The 11,255-nt window shown below is 40.0% G+C and overlaps 1 protein-coding gene across 3 annotated transcripts in view; it reads left to right on the top strand.

Moving 5' to 3' along the window:
* The first annotated feature begins 4,102 nt into the window (after positions 1-4,102).
* The window catches only part of LOC113966952 (Y+L amino acid transporter 2-like), a 23,626-nt gene continuing 16,473 nt past the window's right edge, over positions 4,103-11,255 (top strand). Inside the window, exons 1-3 of one of the 3 annotated variants that reach the window (XM_027682298.1) lie at positions 4,103-4,509; positions 5,230-5,271; positions 10,454-10,971. In XM_027682298.1, coding sequence (XP_027538099.1) covers positions 10,470-10,971 — 502 coding nt within the window. In that variant the 5' untranslated portion in view covers positions 4,103-4,509; positions 5,230-5,271; positions 10,454-10,469. Of the gene's footprint in view, positions 4,510-5,229; positions 5,272-10,120; positions 10,280-10,453; positions 10,972-11,255 lie in introns of those variants that run through there. The other 2 variants (XM_027682154.1, XM_027682230.1) reach the window with 2 other exon arrangements.

Below are 11,255 nucleotides of genomic sequence, written 5' to 3'. Positions count from 1 at the left end.
TTGGCCAATCAGAGCTCAAATCAGTTCAGCAGTTTAATTACCTAGGCAGCCTCATCTCCTCGGATGAAAAGATTGAACAGATAGACAACAGGTTAGCAAAGGCATATAGTGCTTTCAGAAAGCTTCATAAAAGAGTTTGGTGAAATAAACACTTGAAGAAAAGTACAAAGATCAGTGTTTACAGAGCCATAGTGCTGTCTACTCTTTTATATGGATCCAAATCATGGGTCATCTACCGTCACCACCTGCGTCTCCTAGAACGCTTCCATCAACGCTGTCTCCGCACAACCCTAAACATTCACTGGTCAGATTATGTGACCAATACATCTGTTCTAGAACAAGCAGCAGTCACAAGTATTGAAGCCATGTTGCTGAGAACACAGCTGCGTTGGGCAGGGCACGTCTCCAGGATGAAGGACCACCACCTCCCTAAGATCCTGCTTTATGGTGAACTTGCCACCGGCTGCTACAAGAGAGGAGCCCCGAAGAGAAGATACAAGGACTCCCTGAAACAACATCTCAGCCTTGGCCATATTGATCACCATAACTGGTCTACTCTGGCCTCCAATCGGGAGGCCTGGAGACACACCATTATAACGCTGCTGCTGCTTTTGAGAACGCATGCAGGATCACCCTTGAGGAGAAAAGACAATGCAGAATTGTGTCTTGCAGAATATACCACCTAAGGAGTCCTTCTGTTGTGCCTTTTGCAATCGGACGAGCCTATCTTGTATTGGCCTCATTAGCCACCAGCGCCCTTGTAACAAATGTGGGTAGTGCCCTTCCCAAATCTTCACTTGCAAAGCCTAGCCATGAATGAATATTCTTATAATAGGGTCTGCATGAGTTGCAAACTTTATAATTCGTTATTTTAAACAACACGTAAGAAGGTAAAAGCAGTTCTGCTATGTGTAAAATGCCTTGGCCTGCCAGGTGGCATCTGATGTCTCACGTCTGGGGATCTGCCCCTTCTTCCCATTTCCGAACTCATTGAAAGCAACTTCTCCCCTAGAGCAAACAGAGCTTGGTCACAGCAAGATGCCATCCTTCCTAACTCTACATACCATGCACAAGCTGGCAGACTGATCTGAATTTTTGATTTGTGCTGTTGGACCTTCTCGGTGCTGCTGCAGCCCATTTGCAGTCACTGGCCTCTGTCTGTTCTGCAAACTGCCAGTGAGCCTGCTGCAGCTTTTCTACCAGAGCCCATGAGCTGCTCTGACCCAGAAGCTGTGTAAGGATGGGTGGGGGAGCCCTGGGGAACAATGGGGTAGATTCCAAAGCTCTGCCAGGTGCTGCCAACTGTGGTAATTCCCCACCCTCCAGTCTCTTCATAGTGGAGAGAAAACAGACATAAAAGATGAGGACCTGCTCTAAGACACCTGAGAGAGGGCAAAGAGCATCCTGCTGCTTTCCAAAGTCTCCCCACTGACTCTTGCTTGGTGGTACAAACTAGCTTAGAGTCACTGAATAGTTATAATGATAAATATGGCCTAGAGAGTCACATTCAGGAATGGTGCTGCCAGGCTACTGCAATTGCTGTGGGCTGCTCCCCTTCATGTGCCATCACCCAGAGGTGGCACAGCTGCAGGAAAAGTAATTTTCTACCCCCAGTCCTGAATATGCCCATATCTGTAAGGCTATGAGAGTTCTAGCCGAAGTTCAGCCTTCCAAGGAAACCCTGAGGCCACTCAGTAGAAAAACTCTATCCAATCTCCCGCTTCTTTTCTTGAATCCTGAGCCTCCCTCCATGAGAGAGCAGAGTCATAGAATAGTTTGGACCTCTAAAGGTCACCTAGTCCAACATTTCTGCCGTGGTCAGGGACGACATCAACTAGATCATGTTGCTCAGAGTCCCGTCTAATCTGACCTTGAACATTTCCAGGGATCAGGCATCAGATACCACCTCTTTGGGCAACATAAACCTACTCTCCCCAACATGAAGCACACGCAGATTTCCTTGAGTGAAATGGGAAAGGAGGCAGTCACAGTTGGGACTTGAAGGATATAGATGAAAACATAAGGAGAGTGCTTTGGGGTAGGCATGGGGAAAGGGAGGTGGAAGTTGTGTGCCTAATCCACTCAGAATGGGAGAAGGGTGTGTGGAGATGGCAGACGTATGAGTCAACATGAGCCAAAGTCTGACACTTCTCTGGTTTTACAGTTGTTTTAACAGTATTTTCTACACTCCTCACTTCTTCATAGCAATTCTTAGCAGTTTTTCAGCATTTTCACTCCAAGGGAAAATGCTGCTGATGTTTCAGACTAATAATACAAGCTTTTCTCTGAGTCACAACAGCTTTTTGAAAGCCTTTCAAAATGTGCATGTAGAAATGTCTTTTTACATGTACCAAGGGAAAAATAGAAACATAGGACCACACATTAATTTTGCATTTGTTAGCACTAGATTTCATATGCCACTTTAGCACCTAGTCACTTAGTAGTGGCTGTTCCTCATGTTCTGCTCCCATACCTGAAGTTACAATGATTAGTAGAAGTTTCTTGACATGGTCTGTGAGCTATGTTCTGTCCTGCATCAACTTCATGGCAAAGTAAGTAAAGATATGATTTTAACAAGATGGCACAAGTCGTGGCCTTTGTTGGTCATATAGACTCCTGCAGCTAATGGTAGAGGGTGTTTGGCAGTGTATTTTCAATTGGGGTTAAGCATAAGTGCATCTGTTGTAGATGAGGACTGTAGGAGCTGGTGCTGGCTGAGCACTAAGGCAGAGGTAAGGAACTGGGGAAAGCTGAGGACTTGGCAGAGGTGCAGCTGAGCTGTTTGCTGCAGCTGGACAATGGCAAGAATGAAGAGAGATCTGGAAATAATTGAAGTAGTCTTGTTTCTAAGACTTGTGCAGAGTATGAAAAGCCTTCCTAAGCAGTAATGGAAGTGTGGGCAAGAAACCAGAAAGTGTCACAGGTTTATTCAGGCAAGCATACCTCACTTTGTTGTTCCATAAGCAAATGAATGTGTATATGTAACTATAACACACAGAAGAATTGCTATGAGCAGTAAGTTGGTACAGGAGAAGCCTCACTGCAGAATTTCTTGTTAAATCCTGCAAGACTGTAAAAATGAATAAGAAAAACTTGTTACAAAGGCAGTCACATTCACTTCTTTATATTATCCATCCTGCTTACTTAAAATGCAAGATTAAGTGTAATCTTCCTTGGCAAAGGTACTAGATTTTGTGTTCACAGAAGAAATGTTCAAGAAAGAAATGTTTTTCATGCACAGTGCATGCTTTATGATTGCTCAGTGTTGATTTATGTGCTGTTCCTGTAAATCTGTGGCTAATGTCCAGTAGGATGTATCCACGAGGGTCACACCAATAGTAAAATGGGATGCATTCATAAAGAAATTATTTTTCACATTCCAACATGCAGCTTCTACAGAATTAAAGGGCTGAGGCTGCTTCAGGAGAGAAATATGTGAACAATATAAAGGTGGTATGATAACAGAGTCCCTCAGCATAACACACAATCAGAAAACAAGTTTCGTGCCTGAAATCAGAAACAGGACAAACTCAAGTTCAAATTTCAGAGTGAAAGTAATTATGCATTCTTGAAAATATGCAGTCTGGGCTTTAGGCTATAGTTTGTTAACATTGCCCTGGCAAAAAAAAATTTAAGATGAGAGGGGCCCAAATTAAGGAACATGGCACTCAGCCCCTCTGTTCTTCCAGCAAAGAGCAACATCCCTGCAAAACAATCCTGTTGCCAAAACATTTCTTGCTATATTATAATGTACGTAACTACAGACTTACAGGCAGCTGGAGTTGTGCAATCTTTTCTGGCAGACTTAGAAAGCTCCCATCCTTCATAGATACAGCAGATTGAAAGCTGTTTATTCAAAATATTTGTCATACACCTGCTTTGAGTAGGGTTTTAAGAAAGCACAACTATTTCTGTGTAAACATTACCTGTATACCTGTCTTGGTCTATCACAAAAAACATGTTCATACAAGATGTTACTTTAAAAAGAAGGAATAGGAGGAGCACTAGCTTACGATAGGAAGATTTGTGTTGTTTTTATTATTCCTTTGGGTCACCATGGGTTGCAGAATGGAATGTGCAAAATAATGCAATGCTCCTGCTTGTTTTCTTGTTAGACTGCTGAGGCTCACTGGAGAGACCTCTGTGCTTGAATTCAATTATTTCACTTTCCTGTGTGGATTCTGTGTGATCCACTCTGCTGAAGTCCTGTTGTCTGGTGCCTCAACTCCAGTGACTTAAGACTCTTCACCTGCTAGGTCAGCTCCTTCCAGATGCCCTTTGGCACATGAGTGCAAATTTTTTGCCTTACTACTGTGTTCTTCATGGAAAAAAAAAAATCCCAGGTTAGTGCTCTTGCATTCATTAACTTTTTGCTCTGCTCAGAAGACTTTATTTTCTGGATGTTTACTTGTTTCCATAGATATTGTGCCGTATACCATACTGGATTTGCAAAAGTATGTCATAGACGGGGCAACATACTGTTTCAGAAGACAAAGCTGAATACATTGGGTAAGTAATTTTTTTCCTTGCTTATTTTTATCTTAGATATTTTTAAAGCTTAATTAATTGAGATCTTAGCACCAGATCAGCCTGTGTCATAAATTATTACAAAAGCCACAGATCTATAATTCTGAAGTTAAGAATAATTGAGTTGATAAATATTTAGCAATGCGTAGATTAAACTTAAAGAAAATATATTAAAAAAAGAACAAACCAAAACCCAGAAAAATGTTAGGTTGTTTGAAATGAAATAACACCTATGATTTTCATTTAACTACCACTCTTTGCTAGTCTCCCCTCTCTGAAAGTCTTTCTGATTTCCCAAGTTGAGCCACCAGAATAAACATCTTTGCATAGTGTTAGTAAAAGTCTCGTGGCTTTCTGAATCAACAAGAAAGAATTAGACTGCATTTGTTTCACATTAACATCTGGTAAAGAGTTGTTCTTGGTTTCAGACATGTAGATGAAGAACTTTTATTTTCCCAACCTTCCTTTTGTCTTATTCTATCATAACTTCCTAAGGAATAGAGAGCAGCAGCTGCCTGCTTCTGCCTGCTACTGACCTCAGTTGAAGCTGTTTGCAGAAAACACATTACAAGAGAGTCTTTCTTGAAAGCTCTCATTGATTTTAGTATTCATGCTACTGTAATAAAAATAGCAGCTAGAGAGTGTTAACTTACCCATCCTGGTGAAACAGACGTGTTTATTTAGAGCGCTGGTCTCTTACAGCAGTCTTCTGCTAAAGGAAGCAGGCATATCACCCACCCTCTGGTAAGCTGCTACCTTCTCCTTTTAATACCTTTCTTAAATTTGGGCTACAGTAGCTTCTCTCTCAAATATCCTCTGTGATTTGCTTTGGGGTGGGAATGGTGTGCTGGGGGTAGAGCAAGTCCCTCATGCGGGAAAACCAGTCTATGACCGCAGTAATGCATATGGAGCATGTGAAGAAATATTTCATTAAATATTTTTATAAACATAAAATTTGAAAACCAAAAGGAAATACACTTGTTTCCTACTGAGTGGGATATGTTTGCTTCAGATGAGACCAAAGTGGATTTGTTGTTGTTGTTTGGGGTTTTTTTTATTATTATTTCTAAGAGTATTTTATAATGTTTCCTCATAATGCATAATCTTGTTTTGTTTGCTTTCCTCTCTCATTGGAAAATGTTCAACAGTATCATCTGCTATGAATACTCCCTTTAAGACCTGTCGATGCTCATGCTCAAGAATAGTGTTTTGAAGTTTGGTCTACATATTTTTGGTCATGTTGAAAACTGCTAGGTCATCTGATTTTGTGTTCCAGTAGTTATTAATATAAACTTATATGGTTGGGGTTTTTTTTAAATTTTTGATCAATCTGCTACAGGCAGGAAAAAATTGCCCAAAATGTACTTTGAGAAAATAAGAAATCGTTCATGACTTTTAAAATCCTTTCTACGCATGTATCGATTTCTAATACAAACATAAATAAAATGTGGTGGATTTCAATTTTAAATGTTTTCTTAATCTCACTAATTTCCTAACTGAAACTAGAAAATATTGGGGGTGTATCAGTTTTCTTACCTGGTTTGACTTTGGAAGAACTGTCTTTGATTTCAGCCCTGGTTTTCAGCTACTATCAAGCTGTCCCTTCTTCCTTCACTTTTCAGTGTGACTTTTGGCAGTGGCTTGACTAAGAAATGACCTATTGAGGATTAGCTGTGTGTGGTGTTGTTATTTTCTTTAACTTCTCAGGTGTCAATCTACAAGTTCCTTTCCGTTGCTCTTTGCACATACAGCTGGGAGGTAAACAAGAATGCAAAAGATTCAGGGCCATTAGGCCTGTCTGTACTCTCAAGGCTTTGTGCTTTTTCTCTGAGAGGAAAATTTCCCTCCATTTGTTGAGGGAGCCCCAAAGGAAAAGCACGACCTGCATGCAAACAGGGTTCTAAAGTTCTGTAATAGAGATCACTTGCTGACACAAAGCAGAGGCAAGTGTTTGCAGCTGTTTCATTTAGGCTGCTCTGGCCTCTGAGCCACATTGGCAAGTTGATGCCTGTCTGAGTCTCAGATTTCCAGAAAGCAGTAGCTCTTTCTGCTTGTCACAGTCCATGGGGACCAAAAGAGTAGGGACCTTCCTTCATGTCAAAAAGCTTTTATGCCTTGCTCTTCAGTCTTCATACTCAAGAGCTACTAAAATACCTGTACTTATATTTTTGATGCCATTCAGTTTTATTATTGCAGTAGAGTTAGCCTTTAAACACTCAAACATGTTAGAGCAGAATAAAAAGGACCTCAGTTTTTTTATTAGTGCATAAATTAAATCTTTCTGTTCTCAGGAAGCCCCTCTGAATGAGAGAAGATTCACAGTAAGGATTTCTTACCTATTATAATACAGGATTTAACAACTGAAAATGGCCATCCTCCTGTAAGAAGTCAGCTTGTTACAGCTCTCATTGTTGTCCCCAGCAAGTAAGCTCTCCCAGACTGTAGTTTTTACTGGCTCTCACTTGGATTATGTGCACCCTCAAAAGGTGACCTACAAGTGCCCAAATGATAGAGAAGAGCTATTGAAGCATTCTTGAACAGCTAGGCTTCTCAGCTTAAACTTTTTGGCACCAGTGAGAGACAGAAGCAGCAGTGGTTAAGGAAAGAGTGATTGTGGCACTTGGTGCCATGGTCTAGTTGACAATGTGGTGTTAGGTCATAGATTGAATTCAATGATCCCAGAGGTCTTTTCCAAGCTAATGGATTCCGTGAATTGAATTGATTCTGTGATAGTCCCAGAAAGGGGAAATGGTGGCATGAGGGTGAAGAAACAGTGATGAGAGTAGGGCAGGACTACAGGCCATGTTTAGTAGGACCAAAATAGCAGAAGCTATAAATAAGATAAAGGGTGAGACTATGGCAACAGACATTAGGCAAATCCTCGAATTGTTTTCATCACTGTCTGGATGTAACAGCACGTTTGACAAAAAAATATTCTTCTTTTGCTATTATACAAAAAGATCTGTACAGGAGACCATTTCCTATATTCTCCTAATTTTCTTGATAGCATAAAGACTTTGCTGAGCCTTAGCCTAGGAGGACAAGTCATGACTTCATTCTACACCTAGCCTAGCATGAAGACTTATCCTAGCCTAGCATGAGTCTTGCCTCAGTCAAACAAACCTTGTTTAATTAAGGAAGACACTATCCTAAATAAAGAAATCAGTAACAGCTTCAACTTTGTGATGCCACTGAATGAAATCAGTGTACTGTCAAAGCTAATGGGAATACTGTTGTTGGCTTGGGGGGGAAGGGACAGAGAGAGGCTGTTTAAAATATTTTGTTCTAAAATTGCTACTTTCTTTCAGACTTTCAGCTGATATAAATTGGGATAACTTAATTAAAGTGAAGCTACACATTTTAATTATGGAAACTGAATCTCTTATCCTTTGATTCTCAGGGTATACCTATTTGTGGACTTAGTTCAGGGTATGGTTAAAAGTTTTGCTAATGTGACACTCTCAAAAGTACAGAATTTTGAAATGGTTTCGTCCAAAGTCACTTATTTATAAAAGAAATATTTCCCTACACAGCTCTAGTTACGCATTTTTAGCAATCTGAAATAATCTTTTGTTAGCACAAGAGATATGAGAAAAATACACAAAACATTGTGTTACTTAAGAAAATAATTTAATTTTTACTTTTGTGCTGTCATGAAACCTACAGATATAATAGTGCTACTAGACTTTAGTAGCATTGCCAGTTTAAATGCTGAAATTCCCTTTAGCTACCAGGACTAGACATCAAAGTTCAGGTTTGATACCACATACACAAGTTACCTGTACTAGTGACAACCTACCAGTTACTTGATGTATCCTTTTTTACAGGAAAACAACTTTATCTCATTTATTAGTGAGACTTCATTTCAGGAAAACTGATATTCATTGGTTTTGATCACTACTTGCATAGCTCCACATTCACATCACCTGGGGAACAACTGTATTTTAAATTCTCACAGCGTTTGAACTGTACCCACTTAAATATTTGTACATTTTGGCTCACAGGCAAAGCTCATATTTATTTTTTCTTTTTTATTCTACAAAAAAAATCCTAGATGATTTTTAACTAGCTCTGCTGACAAAGTGGTATTAATAGAGAGCTCTGCCCAGATTTCTAGCATGCTGCTGTCCTGATGAGCTCTCTGGACAGCTGCCATCACAAGAGGGTTTTCTGCCAACATTTCACGTACCCATGGAGACTAGACACTGAGACAGAGGTTCTGGAAGTATTGGCTCATATTTCGGGGCAGGGGTGTGACTTTTCCCTCCTTTGTGTCACACACAAGGAAACTGGGAATGCTTATCAGGAATTTTAAGGGAGACACATGACTGGTGTTTTCAATGCTTGAAATTCCTCCCTGCAAACCAGGATGATGTTTTTTATTCATAGGAGGACAAAGTGAGAAGTAAGAGGAGTCACCTCTATGTCTGAGGAGGAGGTCAGGAAAAACATGGGAGACTGCAGTCATGCTTGAACACTTACGTCAAGAGTTAATATTTAACTTTATTCCAGTGTTCCCACAGTGTTCCTGCGGTTAGAAAAAGTGCCAATGGGATGAGAAAAGCCTTAAGTCTTTAAAGAGAGTTTGGCATCTTTTAATATTTAATACTTATCAGGCCTCATCAGTTAGGAAACTGAGTTGCATTAAAAAAGCTGGGAAAGAACACAGAATTATGAAATATATAGGGCTGCTAAAACAGGCATACTTTACAAAGGAAGCAAACCTTTCAGGAAGTTTGGGGAGGGCAGGTTGTTTTAAACTGGCCACTGACCCACACTTTAAAAACATACATTTGTGAATCAAATGTAATGTATAAATGTAATGTTTAAGCATTTGTAATCAAATGGTTTTTTGCCAGTGTTGCATGGATGACCTTTGTTCTATTCAGAGAATTTGGCTTTAGGTCATAGGATTTTGAGGAATTTTTCTTTGGAAATGTTTTAGAGTGTGTGTGGAGGTAGGAAGGGAATGAGAAATAAGTTTCTTTTGAGACAGGCACCAAAAATTAGCCATTGTTTTAAGTGTTATTATAAGTCAGCAGGACACAAGAACTGAGACAGTCACTGCAGTCCTGGCGTCCTCATCCCTAAGGACCTCAAACCCCAAGCAGTGCAATGTGTGCACAAGACCAATTATCAATGCAGTTATGCAGTAAGGTAGTTTATCCCAGCTCCCAGCACACTTGGATCTTGCCCTGCAACCATCAGAGTGGGATGCTTTTACAGTCATGTTTTGTTGGACTCTCTTATACAGAAGTGTTCCAGGGACAGAGTGTTCAAAACTCAATCCATGTGCATGCTGGTGGCTTCTACTGAGAAGTCAAGTGAGGTTAATAACTAAACAAGCTACATTATTCACTGCAGCAGCAATCTCACCTCTAGGAGCAGCTAAAACTCTTCTCTTTATGCTCATATTAACATTTACCTTGTCACATTAGAGATTTTGAATATCTTTTTCTGTCTTTTCTCTTGTGTTGCTCAGCAGATAGTGTTCAAGTGGATGTGATTTGATGAAACAAATAATAATGAAATAAAGTTCTTTCTGGGATAAGAGTAAAATTTAGGAAGAGGACACTCCAGCTGTATTAGAACATGTTTCCAGGGGTACAGTGTCTCCTTCTTCCCTGAAATATCTTCAGTAATGTAACATAAAATTACAATTCAAGACAAATAATAAAAGTGAACTGAGAGTTAACAAAAGCTTCAGGATCTATAACCAAGGACAGTGGCCTCACATTTATCCATTAAAAAGGTATGGAACAGTGAAAGTTAAGAAGTTCACTAATTTGTGTGTTTCCTGAACTGCAAGATAAAAGCAGGCAAAATAGTTGTTCTTTGTACTATTTATGCCTTGTATGCTAATTATCTTATCCATGTCTCTGATGTCACGTGCATTACAGAAGATGTTCTCTCCTCTTGTTTTCAGGTAATGTGATTTGAAGATGCCCGCCCCCTGGCAAATATGCTGCGATAAAAAATCCAGAACTAAGAATGGAAAAGCTGAAATGGACCATATGGCAGAGGCGACTGAAAAAATGCAGATGAAAAAAGAAATCACATTACTAAATGGAGTTTCTTTAATTGTAGGGAATATGATTGGCTCTGGGATATTTGTATCGCCCAGAGGTGTTTTAATGTACAGTGCTTCCTATGGACTCTCGCTGCTCATCTGGGCGCTTGGTGGGTTGTTTTCGCTGTTTGGAGCTTTGTGTTACGTCGAACTGGGAACATCCATTGTGAAGTCTGGAGGCAGTTATGCCTACATCCTGGAAGCATTTGGTGCCATTGTGGCCTTCATCAGACTCTGGTCTTCCTTGCTAATTATCGAACCAACAACTCAGGCAGTGATAGCAATCACATTTGCGAACTATATTGTTCAACCAATTTTTCCTCATTGTGAGCCGCCATATGATGCAGTCAGGTTGATTGCAGCTGCATGTATATGTAAGTAAAGTTGTGATTGCTGGAAGTTAAGAGCTATAATTGTAGGTGCCCAGGTGAATTTCTATTTCTTTGCCTTCTGTGAGAAATAATTATTACCTATCTAAAACATGTTAGGAACTAATAATCTTGTGTTCAGATGTATTGTATTTGGGTCTGGGATTACTAGAGGGGAGAGGAGAATTACAACAATGTGACTGAGGGAAATTATGATTAAAGATATATGTATCTCTATGGTTCATTGACCTAATTAGCAGCCCACATTTGGTCCATGCTTTCTCTCCCCT

This window comes from Neopelma chrysocephalum, unplaced genomic scaffold (assembly GCF_003984885.1).
Source record: "Neopelma chrysocephalum unplaced genomic scaffold, ASM398488v2 Primary Assembly neopelma1_22, whole genome shotgun sequence".
Taxonomy (NCBI): domain Eukaryota; kingdom Metazoa; phylum Chordata; class Aves; order Passeriformes; family Pipridae; genus Neopelma; species Neopelma chrysocephalum.
This window is presented reverse-complemented; position numbering and strand designations above follow the sequence as displayed.